The 27,941-nt window shown below is 47.5% G+C and overlaps 1 protein-coding gene across 1 annotated transcript; it reads right to left on the bottom strand.

Annotated features, from left to right (window-relative positions):
• Positions 1–6,266: 6,266 nt before the first annotated feature.
• On the bottom strand, positions 6,267–27,564 carry LOC134405755 (vomeronasal type-2 receptor 26-like). Its single transcript, XM_063137008.1, has 6 exons — positions 27,529–27,564; positions 25,669–25,784; positions 11,591–11,882; positions 9,974–10,501; positions 7,948–8,074; positions 6,267–7,168 (listed from the first exon to the last, which is right to left on the bottom strand). The coding sequence occupies exons 1-6, from the start codon at positions 27,562–27,564 to the stop codon at positions 6,267–6,269; spliced, it is 2,001 nt and encodes a 666-aa protein (XP_062993078.1).
• Between the last annotated feature and the right edge of the window lie 377 nt (positions 27,565–27,941).

Here is a 27,941-nt window from a genome sequence, read left to right as displayed (position 1 = left end):
GATTTTGAGAAGCAACCTTTCACTGAAACTCATTCACTTCCCCAATTGAGGGTGAGGGAGGTTACACTCCAGCAGTCCACGGGTCGCCCTTTAGATAGCTCGGGGATCAAATGGAGTCCTTGATCTGTGTGCTGATTTTGAGAAGCAACCTTTCACTGAAACTCATTCACTTCCCCAATTGCGGCTGGTACTCCAACAGTCCACCGAACGCCCATAGCACAGCCACTTAGTGCATAGGGACAGTTTAAGTTTCCTCCTGAGAAGTGAGCACTCACTTCAACTCATGACAGCCATTGACTTCACCACAGCCACTACTGCGGATGCTGTGGTCCTCCAGGATGTGGGGATAAGTAGCAGTCGCTGGTCGAGCTTCTCTCCCCAGTCTCATATGGAGCAATTTTGAGCTCTCACTTCGACTTCAAGTTCAGACACTTGAGCACAGCCCCTACGGTGGAGGCACAGCTGGCCGTGCCTCTCTCCCCAACCACTGACTGCACAGGGACAGTTTAAGTTTCCTCCTGAGAAGTGAGCACTCACTTCAACTCATGACAGCCATTGACTTCACCACAGCCACTACTGCGGATGCTGTGGTCCTCCAGGATGTGGGGATAAGTAGCAGTCGCTGGTCGAGCTTCTCTCCCCAGTCTCATATGGAGCAATTTTGAGCTCTCACTTCGACTTCAAGTTCAGACACTTGAGCACAGCCCCTACGGTGGAGGCACAGCTGGCCGTGCCTCTCTCCCCAACCACTGACTGCACAGGGACAGTTTAAGTTTCCTCCTGAGAAGTGAGCACTCACTTCAACTCATGACAGCCATTGACTTCACCACAGCCACTACTGTGGATGCTGTGGTCCTCCAGGATGTGGGGATAAGTAGCAGTCGCTGGTCGAGCTTCTCTCCCCGGTCTCGTCCCACCCCTCTTCCGCTGTAACCCTGTCTTTGAGAAGCAAGCTGTCACTTCAACTCATGGACTTCCCCTATGTGCGGGTGGTACTCCAGTAGTCGACCGATCGCCCATAGCACAGCCACTTAGTGCGTAGGGACAGTTTAAGTTTCCTCCTGAGAAGCAAGCTGTCACTTCAACTCATGGACTTCCCCTATGTGCGGGTGGTACTCCAGGTGTCCACCGATCGCCCATACCACAGCCACTTTGTGTGTACGGACAGTTTAATTTTCCTGAGAAGTGAGCACTCACTTCAACTCATGGACTTCCCCAATTGCGGCTGGTACTCCAACAGTCCACCGAACGCCCATATCACAGCCACTTAGTGCATAGGGACAGTTTAAGTTTCCTCCTGAGAAGTGAGCTTTCACTTCGACTCATGACAGCCATTGACTTCACCACAGCCACTTCTCGGTGGATGCTTTGTTCCACCAGGATGTGGGTGAGGAGGATTAGTTGCAGCAGCTGGCCGAGCGTCTCTCCCCAGTCTCGCAATTCAAGTTATCTGAGAAGTGAGCTTTCACTTCGACTCATGGACTTCCCCTATGTGTGGGAGGTACTCCAGCAGTCGACCGATCGCCCATAGAACAGCCACTTAGTGTGTACGGACAGTTTAATTTTCCTGAGAAGTGAGCACTCACTTCAACTCATGAAACTCATGAAAGCCATAGACTTCCGATGCAACCTCTCTCTCCTCAGTCTCATCCTCTTCCTCTTCCCCTTCTGCTGTAACCCGTCTTTGAGAAGCAAGCTTTCACTTAAACTCATCATTCACTTCCCCAACTGAGGGAGGTAAAGTCCAGCAGTCCACGGGTCGCCCTTTGGAGTGCCCTGGGAGTGGAAGACGTACTCCCTGATCCCGAAGTATGGTTTTGAGAAGTAAGCTGTCACTTGAACTCATGAGCCTCTGTGCAAAAGCTGTCCTTGTGTGTGTGGTTGTGAGTGTTACTGCAGCTGCCTGTCTCGCTGCGAAAATGAAACAGGCAAGTCCTCGCCTTTGAGAAGCAACCTTTCACTTAAACTCATGGAAGTCATTGACTTCAGCACAGCCACTACGTAGAGGCTGTGGACCTCTGGGTGACCCGATCAGTGTGCTGATTTTGAGAAGCAACCTTTCACTGAAACTCATTCACTTCCCCAATTGCGGCTGGTACTCCAGTAGTCCACCGAACTCCCATAGCACAGCCACTTAGTGCATAGGGACAGTTTAAGTTTCCTCCTGAGAAGTGAGCACTCACTTCAACTCATGACAGCCATTGACTTCACCACAGCCACTACTGCGGATGCTGTGGTCCTCCAGGATGTGGGTGAGGATTAGTCGCAGCAGCTGGTCGAGCTCCTCTCCCTGGTCTCATATGGAGCAATTTTGAGCTCTCACTTCGACTCCAAGTTCAGACACTTGAGCACAGCCCCTACGGTGGAGGCACAGCTGGCCGTGCCTCTCTCCCCAACCACTGACTGCACAGGGACAGTTTAAGTTTCCTCCTGAGAAGTGAGCACTCACTTCGACTCATGACAGCCGTTGACTTCACCACAGCCACTTTGTGTGGGATGCTGTGGTCCTCCAGGATGTGGGGATTAGTAGTAGCCACTGGTCGAGCTTCTCTCCCCGGTCTCGTCCCACCCCTCTTCCGCTGTAACCCTATCTTTGAGAAGCAAGCTGTCACTTCAACTCATGGACTTCCCCTATGTGCGGGTGGTACTCCAGTAGTCGACCGATCGCCCATAGCACAGCCACTTAGTGCGTAGGGACAGTTTAAGTTTCCTCCTGAGAAGTCAGCACTCACTTCAACTCATGACAGCCATTGACTTCACCACAGCCACTTCTCGGTGGATGCTTTGTTCCACCAGGATGTGGGTGAGGATTAGTAGCAGAAGCTGGTCGAGCTTCTCTCCCCAGTCTCATATGGAGCAATTTTGAGCTCTCACTTCGACTCCAAGTTCAGACACTTGAGCACAGCCCCTACGGTGGAGGCACAGCTGGCCGTGCCTCTCTCCCCAACCACTGACTGCACAGGGACAGTTTAAGTTTCCTCCTGAGAAGTGAGCACTCACTTCGACTCATGACAGCCGTTGACTTCACCACAGCCACTTTGTGTGGGATGCTGTGGTCCTCCAGGATGTGGGGATTAGTAGTAGCCACTGGTCGAGCTTCTCTCCCCGGTCTCGTCCCACCCCTCTTCCGCTGTAACCCTATCTTTGAGAAGCAAGCTGTCACTTCAACTCATGGACTTCCCCTATGTGCGGGTGGTACTCCAGGTGTCCACCGATCGCCCATAGAACAGCCACTTAGTGTGTACGGACAGTTTAATTTTCCTGAGAAGTGAGCACTCACTTCAACTCATGACAGCCATTGACTTCACCACAGCCACTACTGCGGATGCTGTGGTCCTCCAGGATGTGGGTGAGGATTAGTCGCAGCAGCTGGTCGAGCTCCTCTCCCTGGTCTCGTCCCACCCCTCTTCCGCTGTAACGCCCTCTTTGAGAAGCAAGCTGTCACTGAAACTCATGAAAGCCATAGACTTCCGAAGCAACCTTTCACTTCAACTCATTGACTTCCCCTTTGAGAAAAAGCTAAGCTCCAGTAATGCACCGTTTTTCCGTGGGACAGCTCTCTTTCGAGAAGCTGCACTGCATATGCAGCAGTGCCATGGCTTTGAGAAGCCGAGACCCATCCCAGCCACCGGGAACCGGAGGAAAACTCCAGCAGTCCACGGGTCACCCTTTAGATAGCTCGGGGATCAAATGGAGTCCTTGATCTGTGTGCTGATTTTGAGAAGCAACCTTTCACTGAAACTCATTCACTTCCCCAATTGTGGCTGGTACTCCAACAGTCCACCGAACTCCCATAGCACAGCCACTTAGTGCATACTAGGGACAGTTTAAGTTTCCTCCTGAGAAGTCAGCACTCACTTCGACTCATGACAGCCATTGACTTCACCACAGCCACTTTGTGTGGGATGCTGTGGTCCTCCAGGATGTGGGGATTAGTAGTAGTCACTGGTCGAGCTTGTCTCCCCGGTCTCGTCCCACCCCTCTTCCGCTGTAACCCTGTCTTTGAGAAGCAAGCTGTCACTTCAACTCATGGACTTCCCCTCAGAGAAAAAGCTAAGCTCCAGCAGTCCACCGATCTCCCGTAGCACAGCCACTACATTTCCTGAGAAGTGAGCTCTCACTTCAACTCGTCTTGTAGTGCGCCCGCCGAGTTGAGCACAGCCACTACAGTGGAGGCGCCTGCCCGCCTGCCTGGGAGCCGTCCTTGTGAGGTAGCTGGATCTGCTGGGACTGACTCCCCCACAGATCTATGGCTTACTTGTGCAAGGTACCAGCTTTTCTGGGCCCGCCAACCCATGCCTGCCTGCCTGTCTGCCCGCCTCCCCCGGGGTGCTGCTGTGGTGGGGCATCTGCCAGGACTGACTCCTCGCCTGCTCTGCCCGCCTGGTGCCTGGGAGATGGGCTTTGCGGTTCGTGGCCAGCACCCTCCGGCACGCTTGCTCCCAGTCGTCCTCCTCTGTGCCCCTCAAGGCGTAACTGCTGGCTTAGAAAGAAACAACCAGCCATCTTTGCCTCACTTTGCGCCCACTTATGGGTTGGTTTGCTATGCGTTAGTGCTCAAGCCATCCTTGCGGCACTACAATGCATGCTGCCTGCCTGCTTTCCCTCCCTTCTCCCCTTCCCGCCTTGCAGCGATGGTGTATGTGTCTTGCTTTGACTAAGGGGAGAAGTCCTTCCTGCGCTCACTTAGACTTTATCAAATTCAATAATCCCTTTTTCAAATGTGCCAGAAGATTTAGGGTTATCTCGTGGCATGTTGGGATTGCCTTGGAACTGGCCCCATTGAGCTGTCTGCAATTGCAACTTTAAATCCCTGACATACTGGAGTGTTCAAATTTCAAAAGTTCCCCTAACATCAGGGGATGATGGGATTGCCTTGAAACTTGGTGTCCATGGGGACACATGGGTAAGCTGTCATGGGACCAAAGGATAGGTTTCTAACGTGCAAATTGACGTAGTTGTAGAATGGGACTTGATTTGGGGTGAGTTAAAAAGTTTAAGCCGCGCCAAAAATCAGGGGATGATGGGATTTGCTTGCAACTTGGCGTGCATGTGGACACATGGATAAGCTGCCCTGGTGCCGAGTTTGAGGTTTCTAACATGCAAATTGACGGAGCTATCCCAAGGGGTGTGAATGGGGTGCCCGATTTTCATAAATTCCCCAAAAATCAGGGGATGATGGGATTGCCTTGAAACTTGGCGTGCATGTGGACACGTGGATAAGCTATCATGGTGCTGAGTTTGAGGTTTCTAACGTGCAAATTGACGTAGTTGTAGAATGGGACAATTTGGGGTGAGTTAAGCCATGCCAAAAATCAGGGGATGATGGGATTTGCTTGCAACTTGGCGTGCATGTGGACACATGGATAAGCTGCCCTGGTGCCGAGTTTGAGGTTTCTAACATGCAAATTGACGGAGCTATCCCAAGGGGTGTGAATGGGGTGCCCGATTTTCATAAATTCCCCAAAAATCAGGGGATGATGGGATTGCCTTGAAACTTGGCGTGCATGTGGACACGTGGATAAGCTATCATGGTGCTGAGTTTGAGGTTTCTAACGTGCAAATTGACGGAGCTATCTAAAGGGGTGTGAATTAGGGTTATGGGAGGTGCGTTAGAGGGTAGAGCCGCGCCAAAAATCAGGGGATGATGGGATTTGCTTGCAACTTGGCGTGCATGTGGACACATGGATAAGCTGCCCTGGTGCCGAGTTTGAGGTTTCTAACATGCAAATTGACGGAGCTATCCCAAGGGGTGTGAATGGGGTGCCCGATTTTCAAAAATTCGCCAAAAATCAGGGGATGATGGGATTGCCTTGAAACTTGGCGTGTGTGTGTATACGCCCATGAGGTGTCATGGTGCCAAACGTGAGGTTTCTAACTTCAACGGAAAAAAAGTTGTTTACTTTTTTAGCTTTCAATGCAAGCCTATGGGGGGGCAAAAACGGAGCTCCGGATCCGATCCGGAGCTCCGAGCGGAGCGGAGCGGAAGTGGGCGGAGCGGGGGCGGGGCGGAGCGACCCGCTCCGAAAAATGGCGGATCTGCAAGTGAAGCGGAGCGGGGGGTCCGTGCACACCCCTACTTGCTACCACTGGCACTTGGGCATTCTACCACTGGGCAGGTAGGAGATGCATCATTGAAGAGCTGAGAATGCAGATATATTTGATGAAACCCTTTGAAATTAATAACACATATTCCAAGTAATTAATTTATTTACAATTATTTATTAAGAATTGTTGACGTTGTTGCTCTACGAATTTTAGATCTTTCACTTCTTTCGTCTTTGTAGCTGTTCTCTGTTGTTTAACTCAGGCCTCAGCACAATGATGTAGCATTTGGGGAAAAAGATACATAACGATAACCCAGCACTGGAGGCCAAGATAGAGAAGATCTCCACAGCCACCATGTATTTCCCTCTTGTGCTCAGGTAGGTTGGAACAAAGGAAAGCCAAACACTGCAGAAGACCAACATGCTGAAGGTGATAAACTTGGCTTCATTAAAACTATCAGGCAACTTCCTGGCTAGGAAAGCCAAAGTGAAGCTGACAATGGCCAGGAAGCCTAGGAAGCCCAAGACACAATAGAACATGGTGACCGATCCTTCATTGCATTCTAGTATAATCACTTTACTCATTGAGTGCATATCAAGATTTGGGAATGGAGGAGAGGTTGCCAACCACACAGTACAAAGTGTGGCTTGAATGAGAGAGCAGAATAGAACAATGGAGAATGACAGCTTATTCCCTGCCCATTTCCTCATTATTGACCCAGGCATAGTGGCCATAAAAGCTAAAACCACAATGGTTGTCTTGGCCAAGATGCATGAAACAGCCAAGGTGAAGATGACACCAAAAGCAGTTTGCCGAAGACAACAGGTCAACGCATTAGGCTCACCAATAAATAGCAAAGCACAAAGGAAGGAGAGCATGAGAGAGACAAGGAGGCTATAGGTGAGGTTCCGGTTGTTGGCTTTCACTAAGGGAGTGTCCTGGTACTTAATAAAGATATACAACTCCACAGATGTGATGAAAGCAAAGCAAAGAGCCAAACTGGCCAAAGAGGTCCCCAAAGGCTCTTCATAAGACAGGAAGGTTATGGTTTTAGGAAGGCATAAATCCTGCTGAGAGTTTGGATAATGATCTTCTGGACATTGAGAACAATCATCCGTGTCTGAAAGTGTAAACAGGGGTTTCAACTTTGCAGTCTTATGTATATTGCTACTTTGAAGTCTAAACAAAAGCTTCCCTGCTTTTAAAGGCACTAAATTTCTAGTAAGTTATACTATGACTGATTCCAAAGGAAATGTAACACACCGTGATTTATTTATTTATTTATTTTGGCATGATAAAATATATCCCAACAGTGCGTGAGCCTTTTCTCCTTGGATACAAATATAGATTATTTTCTGTGAATTATAAGGTAGAATTATAGGATAGAGCCCTTGTAAAGTCTTCTAGGAAGCAACCATGTAAAATACGCAGGATTGCTAAATTATGGGAAAGATGCCAAAATAATGCTAAGTAGGGCTGTGCTCAAAAGACAAAACATGGTCTTTATGCTGCTTTGGGTCTTCAGATAGTGGGTGACGAGCAGTCTCAAAAGAAACCAATCATTCTGAAGCAACCAACTTTAGTTTTGGATTTCTCTATAGCAAATGCACAATCTGAGTGCTCACGAATAGAAAGGTAAACAAGCCACCTTGGATTCAACACATTGTCCCATTTCACTCCAAAATCACGAATATAATATGTACACACTATTGTGGGTTAAAATATTTTTTAAAACAATCCAATTGTATTAATAAAGATAAAAGGGGCTCCATTTAGGGATTTCGGTTATTAGATGATTGTCGGAGAACAATAAAGTTAGTTACTATATATCATAAAGATGAAATAGAGGCAGGTCTCATATCACTAGATTTGATCAAATATACACACAGCATTGCTTACCCACATGTTTTGAGAACTTGCCCTCTGGACATGGAAGGCAATCATAGCAGCAGAATGGCTTCCCTTCTATCATTGTCTTGCTATAACCTGGCTGGCAATTGTCATTACACTGAGAAAGGGGACGCACCTATCCATAAACAAAAGACAGAAATGATTTATGAACTGTAAGTTTCCATTTCACTGGGTACCATTCAGTTAGCAATCTTGCTTCCTTGTCCCTCCCTCTGTTGTAAAAACCCACGAGTTCAACATTTATTACTACATAAGCTGCCAATCACAGTGATGATTCTTGCACCGAAACACCAATCCAACCGATTCTACAGGACATTTACACAAATGTAGTTTTGCACAGATTTGAAAATTTAAATAATTTAAAGAAAATGACCCAAAAGTGAGGGACTCGGTGGGAATGGTTGAGTTCACCTATCCCTAGATCCTCACATGCTTCTTGGGTTGTCATCAAAATTTCACACAAGGTCACGGGCACAAGTGCCATTTTCAGCCACCCTTACTACCGAACTGCTTGGCAATGATTGGTTAACTATGGAGGCATGGCAGACATTTGGTTATGAAGGACCGAGCTGTCAGAATACAAAGACAGAGCTATGATAGTGTCTAAACAGTGGACCAATCTGTAAATGACTCCCAGAAATGTGAGTAGGCCCCACCTGGGTATACCCACTGTTCCATACAATAGCTGCCTCAGATATGGTGAACACTTCTTCTTGGGGAGCTCTGGCGTCTATCTTTCCAATCCTGACTCTTTGAAAAGATTGGTTTGGGAATGTGACCCAGTTGATAATATCAAAGCCACCTATTAATTCCCCATTTTGATCAAAAGAAACCATTTCCCCAGCACTATTGTTAAACGAAGTGGCTCTCAGAAAATGGTGGAGCTAAATTGCAAAAAAGAAAAAGAAGGAAAGAATGGAAATCCAGAAGAGTGAAACAAAATCCAAATGTACAAGAGAATGGCCACATTTCATACTGGATATCTATAGATGTAGTAGTATAAACGTAGCAGTGATTTTTCCTGCTTGGAATAGTGGGCACAAAATATATTCTGGAAATGTTTCCAAGCACACAGAGGAAGATGGTTCTGAAAGAGATTCTAGTCTGAATTCTCCAGAGTACAAATTTATTTTCCCTTGTAACTGAGAAACAATAAAATGGATAAATGATTTTTTGCTCAAATTACTTTACATTAATGTGTAATTTATATAGTAAGTATATCAAATAGTCCTGCGAATACTGGGAGCAAATTACTGATGTCTTAAAACTAGTCCGTTTCAGCCGCATACAAAATACTCAGAAAAACAGTAGAAATGCACAGGATCAAGATTTGTGGATGGCGCCACAGCTCAATATTAAAAGTTTTGAAGTACTCTTTTTGGTAAAATCAAGACAACAAGCAGGGAGGTTACTAAATCGATACTCCATTAGTGGTTCTCAATTGAGAAAATGCATATGGGCTGCTTTGAAGGAAGCTCATTTCCCACTCATCAACTCTTCATAGGCAGAGCAGATTCCTCCCCACAACTCCTGTACTGCCAAACTATAAATTCAAAAACCTAGAATATGCCTTTAATGTCCAACCCAGCCTTTGTACATGGAAATCATTTTAAACACTCTGGATTCTCATTTCGCTCTCAGATGTGTGGTGTCTGCTGCATTCCTTTGCTAAGAACATTACCCGCCATGACATTTGTTTCTGAAGATCACATCTCTTTCCATTTGCCAAAGCTCGATGTTTGCATTTGGGAGAAAGTACAGCATGCAAAGCATGAGCCACGGCATAAACAGCATTGTAGACACTGTAGCTGTGGCCAGTCATGGTCATTTCAAACACAGAAGTTGGAAGAGACTCTAGCTTTTCCTCCCCAGTACAGATGTTTCCAGCCATCGCATCCACCTCAGAGTTGGGGAAGGAACACTCAAAGGCTGTTTCCCAGAAAACTCTGATGAATCCATCTTCTCTTTCAGTGTTAGGGTTCCTCAGCTGAAGAAATTTTTGAAATCCAAATACCTCCTTTGAGTGAATTGCAAATGATATGGAACCGTGAATGAAGTCTATGCCTGAATTTCTTTGGAAGGGAAGTGATGTGAAATCCATCTGAGCTGTCATAATACAGACTTTACCTTCCATTTTCTTTGGCACCCCTTCACTTTCTAAATCCTGGAGCAACATTCGCAGAAATATCATGGTATGAATTTCACCATTTACAATAATGGCATTAACAGTACTTCTAATAACAACCCCTATCAGTTCAAATACCAACTCCACAGTGTCAAAAATGTCTTTCTCAAATTTAAGTGATGGATATCTTCCTATGAAGTCAAAGCAGACACCTTTCTTGGCAAACATGGGAACAATATCCTGTATCAATCTGTCTCCATCATCATCAATCTCAGAAATCAACCCCGTCCATGTCCACCCAAAATGCAGGAGTAACTTGAGAATTGCCTCATATTGATGAATGTTGTTTGGTAACATCCGGTGGAAGAAATCATCTTGGATATTGGTATTCATCATGGGAGAAGAGCCATAGATGAGCTAAAGAAAATAATTCAAGAAGTGCTTAGGGGAGAAGATACCTCCCAAAATGAAGGTATGCCTATGTTTACAGCTCTTGAAGCTTTTACACAAATAGATTAATTTATGGTATAAATAATAGACTTTAAACAATAACCCTATGACTTTCCCCAAAAAAATTAAGGTGATACATTTTTCAATGAAATGGGTAGTGGGGGAAACACATGGAAATTGTGAGTGAAGGCTACAGCCCACATCCTAAGGAGCCCAAAAGTGCAAGTGAAATTCTCATTCTCCCAATGAAGTTCAACCTTGTGAACAGGATGTAGAATATAACTTGCTACTAAAGCTTTTATTTCTTGTGGGGGTGAGGTGATGAATTTCCTCTTCTTCTTTTTTTTACCACATTTAAATTGCTGTCCTATACAATGAAGAAGGTAGACATCATAGCATTCTAACTTCTCTGCATTGCATTTTAAAATAATAAACCAAGTGTGCAATCCTATCTCATTGTTGTAACCCTCTGACCTCGGAGGCTAGCGACTATCCTATGTAGGGAGGCAGGACCAGCACGGAGTGGGATCCTTCATGGTTGGTCAACCCTTCAGTTTTGCTAGATGCTCAAAGCAAGTCCCCATTGAATGCAGTGGGACTTCCTCCCACCCAGCTGTATGTAAGTTTGCAGCATAAGTATTCAAATTAATAAGAGACCAAATTCACCACACTTCCCAAATGCAGTCTCTGTCACCTGCACATCTTACAAAACAATTGTTTTTTTTTAATAATTTTTTTATTTTCTACAATACTTAAACATACACATTACATCCACATAAAAAACAACAACAACAACATACTACATAATATTCAATTTGAATACAAAATATCTTATCTTAATAACATAATCAAAATAGCATAGGTTCAAGTTCTACCTGCAACTTTTGAAGTCTTCTTATGGATCTTTCAAAAATACATTTATGGCCTGACTCAGAAAAAAGTCACTTCATTTTTGAACTCTTGTGGTTTTGATCTCCATACAACACAATGAAATTTAAAAGGTAAAATCATTGTGAGCAACTTCTTTCATTCCTTCCGTCTTGATTCATCTCTTACCTGTGGCATCTTATAGGTTAATAGAACAGGGGCCATGTGTAAAGAAACTTTACAATTAGCTCCTCCAATCACTGCTACTGGATTATCCCGACTATCACATTTATAATTTGGAATGAATTTGTTCCTTGTAGAGAGAAGTTTCATTGAGGCATGATACGCCCATCGTTGAAAGAAGAGGCTGTTATAGATATTGAAGCCTAGGGTGATGTTGGGTAAGATCTGGGGATTTTCATTGATTTCCTCAACAGCAAATACCAAGGCCAGGATGTGCTGATAGATCTGAATTGTGAACCTGTAATGAGAGTTACGTCATGTGTCAATGTGCATTTGCTTCAGAACATGTCATATCCTACAATTCAGTTCTGTAACAGCATCCTGCATTGAGTGTTTCAGGTTGCATCACCGAGAACCTGCTTCCGTTTTTGTCATTTATTATATTTCCGCTCTGTTTAGGTGGAAGACAATAGCTGGAAGAAGAAAGCTTCCAAAAGTTTACATTTCCAAATTATTCCATAGCATTTGAAATACTACATTAGGTGTATTTTTTGTGGATGTGAGTGCAGATTTTTTTTCCTACTAAGCATCCATTAAACAATTTTTTTTAAAAAAAATCATCAACATGTATTTATGGTTGCAGGATTGCAGACATTTAGGAATGCAGATACATTCAAAAATAAAATAAAATAAAATAAAATTTTATTTGCTCTAAACTAGGGCTGTGCATGGACCCCCCGATCTGCTCTGGATCCTGATCTGCAACTTCCGGATCAGGTCCGCTCTGCCCCATGTCAACCGCCTCTGGTCCGCTCTGCTCCACTGCAGGGCTCCGGATCCGGATCGGAGCTCTGTGTTTTCCCCCCATAGACTTGCATTGAAAATGTCAAACGCCTGTAACTTTTTTAGTTTTAAGGTTAGAAACAACAAAATGGGTACCATGAAAGTACCTAAATGTATCCATATTCATGTCCGTTTTGAAAGAAATCCATGCATGCCCTGATTTTTGGAGAATATTTTTAAAATCCCCCCATTTTCAGAAATGCAGTTATCTCCATCACTATTCCAGATACAGACCTCTAACTGGCCACCCTCACAGATTCCACAGAGATCCTTATTCATTCCCATTTTGGAGGAAATCTGAGCCTGCCCTGGTTTTGGGGGAATTTTGAAAGTTTAAACCAACAACCCTATCCCCAGTTAACAGAGGTGCATACATCTCCGTCACTTTTAAAGTTAGAAACATCAGTATGGCCACCATGACCATTAATAAATCCACCACCAGTATGGCCACCAGTAAATCCGAGCATGCCCTGATTTTTGAGGAATATTTTTAAAATCCCAGCCCCATTTCCAGAAATGCAGTTATCTCTGTAATTTTTTGACATACAGACCACTAAGTGGGCACCATCAGAGCTTCCACATAGATCCTTATTCTTGCCCATTTTGAAGGAAATCCAAGCATATCTTAAAAAAAGATATATCTAAATAAGAATTACAATAATAATAATAATAATAATAATAATAATAATAATAATAATAATAATAATAATAATAATAATTTGGGGAAATGGGACAAGTGTGTATTGTGCTTTGCCCAAAATTTATTTGGATGCTTTTTTGCACTTAACAAGCAGTGCACAGCAAATACAGTCACACAATCACACACACTCACAACAAACACACACACACACAGAGTGAGAGAGAGAAAGAGAGAGAGAAAGCGAGGATAGATTTTTTGTATTTTGTTTTTGTATATATATATAGAGAGAGAGAGAGAGAAGAAGGAAAATGAATGCAAACACAGTCACAGCACACAGAGTTTAAAAGACAGGGGGAGGGGTGGGGGTTGGGAACAAATAAACCCTCCAAATGAAGAATTATAAATTTATGGAAATCAAAAGTAAGGCAAAACAGAGTAAAGGAAAGCTAAGCAGAAAATCAAAACCAAACAAACAACCCAATCTGATCTAAATGCTTTATCTCCAAAACACAGCTACAGAACTACCCTCCTCTCTCCATGAACTCAACCCCACAAAGAGGGAGAAAAGAAAACTCTCTTGGGCCGTAGCTAGACCTAAGGTTTATCCCAGGATCATCCTGGGTTCGCGCCTGCCTGAGCACTGGATGCCCTTTGTGGCACTTAGATGAACAGGTTTGACCCCAGGACAATCCTGTGATAAACCTTAGGTCTAGCTACAGCCTTGGTGTCTCTGGCTTAGTCTCCCCTCCAACATTGGGACTGGAGGATGCTTCACATCAGGTGATCACTTATCATCACGATTGGGAGTTGAATCTGCCTCTCATTGCTTTAAAAAAATGTTTCCCCCTCTCGTTTTACCCACTCTATAAAAATGAATGGCAAGCAAACCGCATGACAAAAAATTCTGAAAATCAACACAAATGGCCCCAAATTATTAGGGGTGTGCACGGACCCCCCGCTCCGCTTCACTTGCAGATCCGCCATTTTCCGGAGCGGGTCGCTCCGCTCCGCCCCCGCTCCGCCCACTTCCGCTCCGCTCCGCTCGGAGCTCCGGATCCGGATCCGGAGCTCCGTTTTTCCCCCCCATAGGGTTGCATTGAAAGCTAAAAAAGTAAACAACTTTTTTTCCGTTGAAGTTAGAAACCTCATGTTTGACACCATGACACCTCATGGGCGTATACACACACACGCCAAGTTTCAAGGCAATCCCATCATCCCCTGATTTCTGGCGAATTTTTGAAAATTGGGCACCCCATTCACACCCCTTGGGATAGCTCCGTCAATTTGCATGTTAGAAACCTCAAACTCGGCACCAGGGCAGCTTATCCATGTGTCCACATGGACGCCCAGACTCAAGGCAGTCCCATCATCCCCTGATTTTTGGCGCGGCTCTACCCTCTAACGCACCACCCATAACCCTAATTCACACCCCTTTAGATAGCTCCGTTAATTTGCACGTTAGAAACCTCAAACTCAGCACCATGATAGCTTATCCTCGTGTCCACATGCACGCCAAGTTTCAAGGCAATCCCATCATCCCCTGATTTTTGGCGAATTTTTGAAAATCGGGCACCCCATTCACACCCCTTGGGATAGCTCCGTCAATTTGCATGTTAGAAACCTCAAACTCACCACCATGATAGCTTATCCATGTGTCCACATGCACGCCAAGTTGCAAGCAAATCCCATCATCCCCTGATTTTTGGCATGGCTTAACTCACCCCAAATTGTCCCATTCTACAACTACGTCAATTTGCATGTTTGAAACCTCAAAGTCGGCACCATGATAGCTTATCCACGTGTCCACATGGACGCCAAGTTTCAAGGCAATCCCATCATCCCCTGATTTTTGGGGAATTTATGAAAATCGGGCACCCCATTCACACCCCTTGAGATAGCTCCGTCAATTTGCATGTTAGAAACCTCAAACTCGGCACCATGATAGCTTATCCATGTGTCCACATGGATGCCCAGACTCAAGGCAATCCCATCATCCCCTGATTTTTGGCGCGGCTTAAACTTTTTAACTCACCCCAAATCAAGTCCCATTCTACAACTACGTCAATTTGCACGTTAGAAACCTATCCTTTGGTCCCATGACAGCTTACCCATGTGTCCCCATGGACACCAAGTTTCAAGGCAATCCCATCATCCCCTGATGTTAGGGGAACTTTTGAAATTCGGACACTCCAGTATGTCAGGGATTTAAAGTTGCAATTGCAGACAGCTCAATGGGGCCAGTTCCAAGGCAATCCCAACATGCCACGAGATAACCCTAAATCTTCTGGCACATTTGAAAAAGGGATTATTGAACTTGATAAAGTCTAAGTGAGCGCAGGAAGGACTTCTCCCCTGAGTCAAAGCAAGACACATCCACCATCCCTGCAAGGCGGGAAGGGGAGAAGGGAGGGAAAGCAGGCAGGCAGGCAGGCAGGCAGCATGCATTGTAGTGCCGCAAGGATGGCTTGAGCACTAACGCATAGCAAACCAACCCGTAAGTGGGCGCAAGGAGCAAGTGAGGCAAAGATGGCTGGTTGTTTCTTTCTAAGCCAGCAGTTACGCCTTGAGGGGCACAGAGGAGGACGACTGGCAGCAAGCGTGCCGGAGGGTGCTGGGCACGAACCGCAAAGCCCATCTCCCAGGCACCAGGCGGGCAGAGCAGGCGAGGAGTCAGTCCTGGCAGATGCCCCACCACAGCAGCACCCCGGGGGAGGCGGGCAGACAGGCAGGCAGGCATGGGTTGGCGGGCCCAGAAAAGCTGGTACCTTGCACAAGTAAGCCATAGATCTGTGGGGGAGTCAGTCCCAGCAGATCCAGCTACCTCACAAGGACGGCTCCCAGGCAGGCGGGCAGGCGCCTCCACTGTAGTGGCTGTGCTCAACTCGGCGGGCGCACTACAAGACGAGTTGAAGTGAGAGCTCACTTCTCAGGAAACGTAGTGGCTGTGCTACGGGAGATCGGTGGACTGCTGGAGCTTAGCTTTTTCTCTGAGGGGAAGTCCATGAGTTGAAGTGACAGCTTGCTTCTCAAAGACAGGGTTACAGCGGAAGAGGGGTGGGACGAGACCGGGGAGAGAAGCTGGACCAGCTTCTGCTACTAATCCTCACCCACATCCTGGAGGACCACAGCATCCCACACAAAGTGGCTGTGGTGAAGTCAATGGCTGTCATGAGTTGAAGTGAGTGCTCACTTCTCAGAAAAATTAAACTGTCCGTACACACTAAGTGGCTGTGCTATGGGCAATCGGTGGACGCCTGGAGTACCACCCGCACATAGGGGAAGTCCATGAGTTGAAGTGACAGCTTGCTTCTCAAAGACAGGGTTACAGCGGAAGAGGGGTGGGACGAGACCGGGGAGAGAAGCTCGACCAGTGACTGCTACTAATCCCCACATCCTGGAGGACCACAGCATCCCACACAAAGTGGCTGTGGTGAAGTCAATGGCTGTCATGAGTCGAAGTGAGTGCTCACTTCTCAGGAGGAAACGTAAACTGTCCCTATGCAGACAGTGGTTGGGGAGAGAGGCACGGCCAGCTGCGCCTCGACCGTAGGGGCTGTGCTCAAGTGTCTGAACTTGGAGTCGAAGCGAGAGCTCACTTCTCAGATAACTTTAATTGCGAGACTGGAGAGAGACGCTCGACCAGCTGCTGCAACTAATCCTCCTCACCCACATCCTGGTGGAACAAAGCATCCACCAAGAAGTGGCTGTGGTGAAGTCAATGGCTGTCATGAGTCGAAGTGAAAGCTCACTTCTCAGGAGGAAACTTAAACTGTCCCTATGCAGTCAGTGGCTGTGCTATGGGCGATCGGTGGACTGCTGGAGTACCTCCCACACATAGGGGAAGTGAATGAGTTTCAGTGAAAGGTTGCTTCTCAAAATCAGCACACAGATCAAGGACTCCATTTGATCCCCGAGCTAACTAAAGGGCGACCCGTGGACTGCTGGAGTTTTCCTCCGGTTCCCAGTGGCTGGGATGGGTCTCGGCTTCTCAAAGCCATGGCACTGCTGCATATGCAGTGCAGCTTCTCGTAAGAGAGCTGTCCCACGGACAAACGGTGCATTACTGGAGCTTAGCTTTTTCTCAAAGGGGAAGTCAATGAGTTGAAGTGAAAGGTTGCTTCGGAAGTCTATGGCTTTCATGAGTTTCAGTGACAGCTTGCTTCTCAAAGAGGGCGTTACAGCGGAAGAGGGGTGGGACGAGACCAGGGAGAGGAGCTGGACCAGCTTCTGCGACTAATCCTCACCCACATCCTGGAGGACCACAGCATCCGCAGTAGTGGCTGTGGTGAAGTCAATGGCTGTCATGAGTTGAAGTGAGTGCTCACTTCTCAGGAGGAAACTTAAACTGTCCCTATGCAGTCAGTGGTTGGGGAGAGAGGCACGGCCAGCTGTGCCTCCACCGTAGGGGCTGTGCTCAAGTGTCTGAACTTGAAGTTGAAGTGAGAGCTCAAAATTGCTCCATATGAGACTGGGGAGAGAAGCTCGACCAGCGACTGCTACTAATCCCCACATCCTGGAGGACCACAGCATCCCACACAAAGTGGCTGGTAAAGTCAACGGCTGTCATGAGTCAAAGTGAAAGCTCACTTCTCAGGAGGAAACGTAAACTGTCCCTATGCAGACAGTGGTTGGGGAGAGAGGCACGGCCAGCTGCGCCTCGACCGTAGGGGCTGTGCTCAAGTGTCTGAACTTGGAGTCGAAGCGAGAGCTCACTTCTCAGATAACTTTAATTGCGAGACTGGGGAGAGACGCTCGACCAGCTGCTGCAACTAATCCTCCTCACCCACATCCTGGAGGACCAGAGCATCCACCGGAGTGGCTGTGCTCAACTCGGCGCACTACAAAACGAGAAGTGGCTGTGGTGAAGTCAATGGCTGTCATGAGTCGAAGTGAAAGCTCACTTCTCAGATAACTTTAATTGCGAGACTGGGGAGAGACGCTCGACCAGCTGCTGCAACTAATCCTCCTCACCCACATCCTGGTGGAACAAAGCATCCACCGAGAAGTGGCTGTGGTGAAGTCAATGGCTGTCATGAGTCGAAGTGAAAGCTCACTTCTCAGGAGGAAACTTAAACTGTCCCTATGCAGTCAATGGTTGGGGAGAGAGGCACGGCCAGCTGTGCCTCCACCGTAGGGGCTGTGCTCAAGGGTCTGAACTTGAAGTTGAAGTGAGAGCTCACTTCTCAGATAACTTTAATTGCGAGACTGGAGAGAGACGCTCGACCAGCTGCTGCAACTAATCCTCCTCACCCACATCCTGGTGGAACAAAGCATCCACCAAGAAGTGGCTGTGGTGAAGTCAATGGCTGTCATGAGTCGAAGTGAAAGCTCACTTCTCAGGAGGAAACTTAAACTGTCCCTATGCAGTCAGTGGCTGTGCTATGGGCGATCGGTGGACTGCTGGAGTACCTCCCACACATAGGGGAAGTCCATGAGTTGAAGTGACAGCTTGCTTCTCAAAGACAGGGTTACAGCGGAAGAGGGGTGGGACGAGACCGGGGAGAGAAGCTGGACCAACTTCTGCTACTAATCCTCACCCACATCCTGGAGGACCACAGCATCCCACACAAAGTGGCTGTGGTGAAGTCAATGGCTGTCATGAGTTGAAGTGAGTGCTCACTTCTCAGGAGGAAACTTAAACTGTCCCTATGCACTAAGTGGCTGTGCTATGGGAGTTCGGTGGACTGTTGGAGTACCAGCCGCAATTGGGGAAGTGAATGAGTTTCAGTGAAAGGTTGCTTCTCAAAATCAGCACACTGATCGGGTCACCCAGAGGACCACAGCCTGTACGTAGTGGCTGTGCTGAAGTCAATGACTTCCATGAGTTTAAGTGAAAGGTTGCTTCTCAAAGGCGAGGACTTGCCTGTTTCATTTTCGCAGCGAGACAGGCAGCTGCAGTAACACTCACAACCACACACACAATGACAGCTTTTGCACAGAGGCTCATGAGTTCAAGTGACAGCTTACTTCTCAAAACCATACTTCTGGTTCAGGGAGTACGTCTTCCACTCCCAGGGCACTCCAAAGGGCGACCCGTGGACTGCTGGACTTTACCTCCCTCAGTTGGGGAAGTGAATGATGAGTTTAAGTGAAAGCTTGCTTCTCAAAGACGGGTTACAGCAGAAGGGGAAGAGGAAGAGGATGAGACTGAGGAGAGAGAGAGAAGAGAGCATCCACTGTAGTGGCTTTGCTAGTGGCTGTGCTACGGGCGATCGGTGGACTGCTGGAGTACCTCCCGCACATAGGGGAAGTGAATGAGTTTCAGTGAAAGGTTGCTTCTCAAAATCAGCACACTGATGGAGTCACTCAGATCCTGGAGGACCACAGCCTCTATGTAGTGGCTGTGCTGAAGTCAATGACTTCCATGAGTTCAAGTGAAAGGTTGCTTCTCAAAGGCGAGGACTCGCCTGTTTCATTTTCGCAGCGAGACAGGCAGCTGCAGTAACACTCACAACCACACACACAAGGACAGCTTTTGCACAGAGGCTCATGAGTTCAAGTGACAGCTTGCTTCTCAAAAAACCATACTTCTGGATCAGGGAGTACGTCTTCCACTCCCAGGGCACTCCAAAGGGCGACCCGTGGACTGCTGGAGAGAGGCAGCCTGGCTAGTGGTGGTGGTGCCAGGCATTGCCTTGCCCCCTGCTTGCACCTCACCTAAACACGTGCAGTCAATCATGGAGTCTTTTGGAACTGGGTGGAAAACTATCCGGATGAGTTGACTAAGCTGTACCGGACGCCACAGAAATGAAATGAACTCAAGTGCGGTGCTTTGCCCTCACAGTCAGTCACACACACGCACGGTGACAAACTCTGCCTAGTGCCTACAGAGACGAATGTAATGATTCAGAGTTGATGTTGTGAACTGTAACACAGCCACTAAATAATAAGAATAAGAATAAGAATAAGAATAAGAATAAGAATAAGAATAAGAAAAACATAATAAAAATAATAATAAAAAGAAAAAACCAGCCTGCCTGAACTGTAGTGTGCCTGCCAACCAAAGGAGGGGTGGAATTAAAGGGAGCCTGCCTGTCACTCCCACGAGGGCTTGAGGGTGGGGTATCCCAGCAGGGGGAGATTGCCCTTCAGAAAGACCAGCTGCTCCACCAAGTCCGGCTCCAAGCGAGAGCGGTGAGGGGTCACTATGTCGCCCGCCATAGAGAACACCCTCTCGCTTGGAACACTGGTGGGTGGGCAGCTGAGTCGATCCATGGCCACCCGCGACAGGTCCGGCCAAATCTGAAAACGGGATGACCAGTAGGCCAGGGGGTCCATGGAGGAGTCCTCGATGGGCTCTGACAGGTAACGCTGCACGGTGGTTGCAGCGTCATCCTGGCTGGTGGCTGGGGAGGGTCTCTGCCCAAACACGGTGTGCAGAGCCTCTTCCCAATACCCCTCGCCTGTGCTGCTGCTGGGAGGGATGCACGTGAGGCTGCTGCTGGTGCTGCTGGTGCTGCTGCGGGGAGGGGTGGCCTGCTCCTCTGCCTCACTCTGCCCCACCCTCTTGGCCCATGCCGCCCGCACTTCGCCCACCAGCGTTTCCACCCAGTGCTGCCTGCTATTTGGCCCACAAAGCCCATCCTTCACACGAGGGTCGCACATGGCTGCCAACATGTGGACCCTGTCAGTTTGGATGGGCTCCAGCCTCCGCGTCACGCCGTCCCTCAGCCTAGTCACCGCTTCGCGGACCTCGGGCTCGAAGCGCCTGCCGGTGACGGGATCCCTGTACTCCAGAAAGTCGCCCATCTGTTTCTGGAGATGCCTGCATACAGGGATCACCTGGCTGAGGAGGGCAGAGCTTTTGCTCAGGGTCTCGGTGGCGTTCAGGAACGGCTTGAGGACCGCCACCAGCTGGGACATGGCGTCCCACTGCTGCTTGCCCATGTGGTGGACGCCCATGTCCCTGACCCTGAACAAGTCGTGGATGGCACGCTGTTGCTCCACCATCCGCTCCAGCATCAGGTAGGTGGAGTTCCAGCGTGTCACCACATCCTGCACTAGCCTGTGCTGCGGGAGATTCAACTCCTCCTGCTTCTCCCGCAGCAAGCGACTGCCCTTGACGCTGTGGTGGAAATGGCCTGCCACCTTTCTGCAGCTCTCCAGGAGGTTACGGATCCCGGACAGGGGACCGAGGTTGGGCTTGCTGCTGCCCATCCCAAGGCCATCCCTCACCACCAGGTTCAAGACGTGCGCGATGCAGCGGACGCCCTCGAATCCGCCGTCACGCACCGCCTTCACCATGTTGGCTCCCCCGTCCGTGACCATGTAACCGCGGGTGACCTTCTGTCCAGCTAGCCACCCATCCACCATGCGGTTCATGGCCTCCGTAATCTCCGCTGCCGTGTGAGACTGGTCCATCACTTGCGTGTGGAGGAGGGCCCAGCAGTAGCCCTCCTTGCCAGTCCCTGTAGTGCTGGATCCTTCCTGCCCCACGGCTGCCCACCAGTGTGCCGTCAGGGACAGGTAAGCGTGCACTCCGTCCTCGCTGGACCAAATGTCCGAGGTGAAGTGCACCATCCGTGCCTCTGCCTGGCACAGACGACCCAGCACTAACTCCCTGCAGGAACGGTACAGGGAAGGCACCACCCGCCTGCTCAGGGTGGTGCGACACAGCAGCTTATAGTATGGCACCACAAGCGCCATCAGCCTCTTGAAGCCTGCGTTGTCGACGAGGCTGAATGGCTGGTCGTCCAACGCCACCATCTCACCGATTGACGTGGTGATCTGGGAGGGCGTTGGAAAACGCCATCTTGTGGTTCCATACTTCCCCCACCCCATTTCCGGCAGGGTTGCCTGCCTAACCCTTGTGGGGATGGGAGATGGAGAGCTGAGACTGGAAGTGCCAGCAGCAGCAGCAGCAGCAGCAGCCGCCGCCTTCGGCTTTCCCCTGGAACCAGTCGCCTTGCCCGCCTCTTTCCCCATCAAGACTGACTGGTGCTGCCTCTTAAGATGCATCTTCATGCTGCTGGTTCCATAATGCCCTGTCGATGAACCCCTGCTTAGGCTGAGTTTGCAGTGGCGACAGACAGCAAAGCGGGGATCCGCTCCCAACTCAAAGTGGTCCCACACGATGCTTGTCTTTTGTTTCCGTGGTGACACCACCAATTGCCCGCCTGAGCTCTCTGGTGTTGCCACAGAAACAGGGGTGTGGGATGAGACTGGGGAGAGAGCCTCGGCCTGCTGCTGCTCCTCCTCAGCCCCCACATCCTGGAGGCCCACCGCCTCCTCCTCCTCCCCCCCCTCCACTGTGCTGAGGACCTCGTCTAGGTCCATCAGCGGGCTCGTGGGCTGAAAGGAGAATGAAGGAGTTGGGGATACTCCTCCTCCTCTAATGGCACTGCTGCCACGTGCCTCTTGCAAATGGGCACTTTTCCCATTCCCACCCTCAAAAAGAGAACGCCGGGCACAAGTTGCAGAAGAGAGTGGCTCTGCCTGCTGCTTGTCCTGCTTCTGTTTTGGAGCAGTCAGCCAAGGAGTTGCCCGTTTGAGTTTCACAGGAGGAGAGGCAGCCTGCTTACTGCTGGCAGCCTGAGCCTTGCTGCTTTCAGCACGCCTGCTTCCTCTTTTCATGATGACTAATAAAATATTAATACTACTAATACTATGTATAAGGTACTACTAAGAATATGTATAAGAAGAATATAATATGTTTAAATGTAGGGAAATGGGACAAGAAGAATAAAATATAGTACTACTAATATGTATGAGAATATACTAATATATATATATATATATATATACTACTAAGAATATCTAAAAGAATATAATAATATGTTTAAGAATATTACTAATAAATGTAGGGAAATGGGACAAGAAATGGGACAACCACTACTATAAGAAGAACAAAATATGAATACTACTAATAATATGTATGAGAATATATACTAATAGACTACTAAGACTATGTAAAAGAATATAATAACAATATGTTTAAGAATAGGGAAATGGTGTGTGTATGCTTTCCCCAAAATGCTCAATCTGTGGCTGCCTGTTGAACTTGACAAAAGCAGCCCACTCCGTCCAAGTTACACAGAGAAGAAAAAGAGAATAAATTTTTTTTGGTATATTTTGGTATATAGAAGATAGAAGGAAACACAATCAGGATTTAAGAGAGGGGAGGGGGGAAAAGAACCAACCACTACTATAAGAAGAACAAAATATGAATACTACTAATAATATGTATGAGAATGTATACTAATAGACTACTAAGACTATGTAAAATAATATAATAACAATATTTTTAAGAATAGGGAAATGGTGTGTGTATGCTTTCCCCAAAATGCTCAATCTGTGGCTGCACAAAAGCAGCCCACTCCGTCCAAGTTACACAGAGAAGAAAAAGAGAATAATTTTTTTTTGGTATATTTTGGTATATAGAAGATAGAAGGAAACACAATCAGGATTTAAGAGAGGGGAGGGGGGGAAAGAACCAACCACTACTATAAGAAGAACAAAATATGAATACTACTAATAATATGTATGAGAATGTATACTAATAGACTACTAAGACTATGTAAAAGAATATAATAACAATATTTTTAAGAATAGGGAAATGGTGTGTGTATGCTTTCCCCAAAATGCTCAATCTGTGGCTGCACAAAAGCAGCCCACTCCGTCCAAGTTACACAGAGAAGAAAAAGAGAATAAATTTTTTTTGGTATATTTTGGTATATAGAAGATAGAAGGAAACACAATCAGGATTTAAGAGAGGGGAGGGGGGAAAAGAACCAACCACTACTATAAGAAGAACAAAATATGAATACTACTAATATAATATGTATGAGAATATATACTAATAGACTATGTAAAAGAATATAATAAAATATGTTTAAGAATATAAATGTAGGGAAATGGGACAAAAAGTGTGTGTATGCTTTCAAAAGAAAGCTTTCACAAAAGCAGAACAGTCAGGCTTTAATACAGGGAAGGGGGGGGCAACCAACCCAACCAACCCAAACACACACTCCAAAATTCAAAAATAAAGTTTATATTAAATCAAAGTAAGGGGAAAACACAGGGCAAACTAAGCTATAAGTCAGAAAGAAGCAAACAAACACAAACACACGCCAAACTAAACCTATCCTAATCTATCTCCAAAGTCCAAAGCAGGAGCACTAACTAAGTAAGTGTTCCCTACACGAACGCCAACCCACAAAGAGACACAAAACAGAAAGTTCTCAGGGTGGGTCTGCCTTAGTCCCCCCTCCAACGCTGGGATTGGAGGAGGATGCTTTCTGAGGAGATCAATTCTCATCAGGATTGGGAGTTGAATGTGCCTGTCATCGCTTCCAAAAAAATAAAAAAATAAATAAAAAAAAACCCAAACCCCGATTTTTAACAAAATATTGCACGTGAACCACAGCACGCAGAAAGTTGAGAGTAGTCTCAAAATGACCCCCATCCACGACTCTCTGTGCACAAGAATTTTCAGAACGATAGCTTAAACCCCCCCCCCAGTTATCCCCGATTCTTTTCCGCAATGCAATCCTATGGGCGAAAAGCCGAAACGCCGTTTGAGCCGCGCGGTTGACCCGATTTTCAAAAAAATATAGCACGCAACCCGGACAACGCAGAGAGGTGAGAGTGGTCTCAAAATGACCCCCATCCACGACTCTCTGAGCACAAGAATTTCCAGAACGATAGCTTCAAAAACAACCTAGTTATGTGCGATTATTTGCCGCAATGCAATCCTATGGCGAAATGTTTTCAAGATGGCGACCGGAGCGCTGGTCGCTTCTCTTCGCCTTGCTTCTAGGGGTCCACGGTCCGCTCCTACTCCGCCTCTGGGTAAGGCGGAGCAGGCCAATCCGCTACTGCTTCTACGCTCCTAATCGGAGCGAAGCACATCCCTACAAATTATCCCTCTCTAAGCAAGTTTCAGAGATGTAGCTTTAAAAACAAAGAGGTACTTACAGGCAATCTTTCACCCAATGCAATCCTATGCAAAAAAGTTCCAAAATGCCGGGCGGAGCCTTGCAACTGAGCAGATGGCTCCGCAAAGGGGCAACTCACTTCGTGATGGTTCACTTCACGCCCAACTCGATGCATCTCCGCCCTTGGCGGAGACAAATCAGGGCGATCCGATATTGCTCTTAAGAACTGAAGCGAAGGGGAGACCAGCCCTACTCTAAACCAATGGGCATTGCAATTTCTAACAGAACTGCAGAAGGAAGTACATTAAAATGTCCACTTAAAAAAAAATCTATTCTTTGTTTTGGGTATGTAAACTGCTGTATACATAACGGTATCCTGTCAGAGGAACTAAGTGAGGAATGTTTGAGATAGGGACTGCACCTATTAAGCTAAGATTAGTTCCCGCCTATTAGCAGCTTTCATCCAGCTATGTTTGTGGGAGCCTTTCAGTCTGCTCTTCAGATCGTGTCCCAGCACAGACTGGTTTACACACACACACACACACACACACACACACACACACACACAAAGAGAGACACAGACAGAGACAGAGTACTTCTGTTGCTCCCATCCCCAATCAAATTGCATAAGGAGACTGAAAATAAAACCTCCCCTCCCAGTATAGTCTATCCCTGTTAAGGCTTGACAGCAGCCAATGAAGATATGGCTCAAGACGATTCCTTACACAACGTCTCCAAAAAGTTCCTTAGAGGGACATTTTCTGAATTCTATCACATTGGAGAATATGATGTAAATCTGAGACATGATGCCACCGATGATGAAGTCTCCTGACTGATAATGCTTGTGAAGAATGGGAAGAGGGTCACTGACACTGCATTTAGCACTGGGACTGCAGCACACCACCTGGGCTAGCAGCACTGAGACTGAGAGAAAGAATCCCACTGACTTGCACGGAATTCTTCCTGTTTTATCCCAGTCCATTATCCTTCAAATTCCACTGAAATGGGCAGCCCGATTTGAATGTCAGGCACTTGGCTGACAGGCACAGAGTGTGCCGCAGAAAGGATCAATAATCAGACTGACAGATCTTTAACTGTTCCAAGTCCCAGCTCTGAATGACAGGAGTATTAATAGCATACTATATTAGACTATACTGTTTCTAGTGACCTTTCCCTTGGGGCTTGTTGGAGAAGTAGAAGTCATCATGGTAAAATGGATAATTATAGGGGAGATAATCTCTTTCTGAGAATTACTGGTTCCAGAAGTAATTGCAGAAGAAAACAAGCTTATGCTACTTTGATCTGTCCCAGTCTGGGTTCAAGCCCAATCCTGGGATGGAGTTGGCTTGCATTACCTGTTGAACTTCTCTGGGAGAGGGACAAGAAGATTTAGACCTTTCTATATTATCTCAGTGGCATTTTTACCATTGAACACAGAATCCTCCCATAAGTGTGTGTGTGTGGGGGGGAATTATTCATGCCTTGTGATTTGGTGTCACCATTTATGGTGTTTTGGCTCTTACTTACAAGGTTAGTTCCAGACAAAAAGATTGGATGACTAAGCCTTTCCCCCCGACCCCAGCAGCTTCTCGGACAGGTTACATGGAGCATTATTCTTTCCCCAATTTTATCATCTATATGAAGCCAATGGGAGCAGTCCTTGGAGATGCCCTATTCCTGCCCTGTCAGCATGACTTAGGCCGGGGAGGCATTTGCACGTGTTTCAGGAAGATATGCAAACGTGTGTGGAGCCATTCTATAAAGGCGCTCTCTCCATCCTCCCCCGCCTCTTTCATTTTCTGTTGGTTGGAGGTGCAGCATTGGAAGCGAGAGGGGAGGAGGCGAAGGGCGTTGCCCCCCTAGTGACACCATGCTGCTGGAACTTGCCTTTGGAGATCGAGAGAAGAGGCAGAGGACATGCGAGGAGGACTCGTTTGGTGTCTCCCCCCACCTTCATCTCAGGACAGCTCATTTGGACACAACTCAGGCTCCACTCCCTCCAGGTGGCAAGGCTGTAAATCAATAACCAGTGTCACCAACACAGCAAGCATGAGGCTGGAGTGGTTGTTCAGGTCTTTGGGGTCACCACCACTGATGCTTGGTGTCCCCCTCTCCTTTGACCTTGGTTAGTGGCAGCAGGCTGAACTGAGGCAGCCATTGGCCACTCCAGCCCGCTAAGCCAGGTCTATCCTTTTACTCCCTGGGAGCCGGTGCAGCTCCCATACCCACATGCTCACTCAGAAGGTAACTTTAGAATTAACCTTGCTGCTGGTGGTTCCCAGGTCTCTTACGCCCCTGCAGATTAGTGCTTCATGCTCCAAGCCTTGAGTTGGCCGCCACCCTACTCTTCCCTCTTTTGCTTTCTGGCTGCTGGAGGAGCAGCATCCAGAAAGCGAAGGGTGTGCGGGCATCGTCAATGCAACCTTGAAGCTGCCCTTCAGAGACAGGAAGACCAAGGAGAGGACATGGAGCAGTTTGGCTGCTGCTATCCACACTTAAGTATATTTGGGTGGAGATCATGGAGGAGAGGACGTGGAGTAGGACAGGTTTGATCTGCCCCCCGCACCTCATCCCGAAGCTCCTACCTGGCCACTGCTATAGTCTTGCACCCTCCTGGCCATGGCCTCGAACACCTGGCTGCCTTTCTTTTACCATATACCGTATACTGAGTGTGGCACCTCAGCCCAGTGCACACATGTCTAGAGTAGCTGTTCAGCCCCATCGCAGGGCATCCTTGACACTGTGGGCCTTGTCTGAACTTCTGAGTCCCACTTAGCCAGGGCCTCATGCTTGGCTCATTCTAGGGAACCAAAGAGAGTCCCCCAAGGGAGTGGACCTGCCCCATGTGCGCCCTTCTTCAGCTACCACTCAGCTTTGGCCTGTGTGCCTGCTCTCCAGAGGTGTACTGCCTGTGCTTATGGCTTGGACCGGCCCTCGTGGGCCTATTTTTAGTTTGCTGAGGCTGCCTTTTCCCTGAGTTTGGGCTTACTATTGGGCC

Source organism: Elgaria multicarinata, chromosome 11 (genome assembly GCF_023053635.1).
Source record: "Elgaria multicarinata webbii isolate HBS135686 ecotype San Diego chromosome 11, rElgMul1.1.pri, whole genome shotgun sequence".
Taxonomy (NCBI): Eukaryota; Metazoa; Chordata; class Lepidosauria; order Squamata; family Anguidae; genus Elgaria; species Elgaria multicarinata.
Note: the sequence above shows the minus strand (reverse complement) of the source record. Positions and strands in the feature narration are given on the sequence as shown.

What these genes read in the sequence shown, in the direction of transcription:
- LOC134405755 (XM_063137008.1), bottom strand. Translation starts at nt 27,564, where the DNA reads ATGGCCAGGAGGGTGCAAGACTATAGCAGTGGCCAG. An exon ending in TAACCTATAAGATGCCACAG is followed by an intron (nt 10,502 to 11,590) that starts GTAAGAGATGAA and finishes TATTTTCTTTAG; the next exon opens with CTCATCTATGGCTCTTCTCC. An exon ending in TTGCAATTCACTCAAAGGAG is followed by an intron (nt 8,075 to 9,973) that starts GTATTTGGATTT and finishes GTTTATGGATAG; the next exon opens with GTGCGTCCCCTTTCTCAGTG.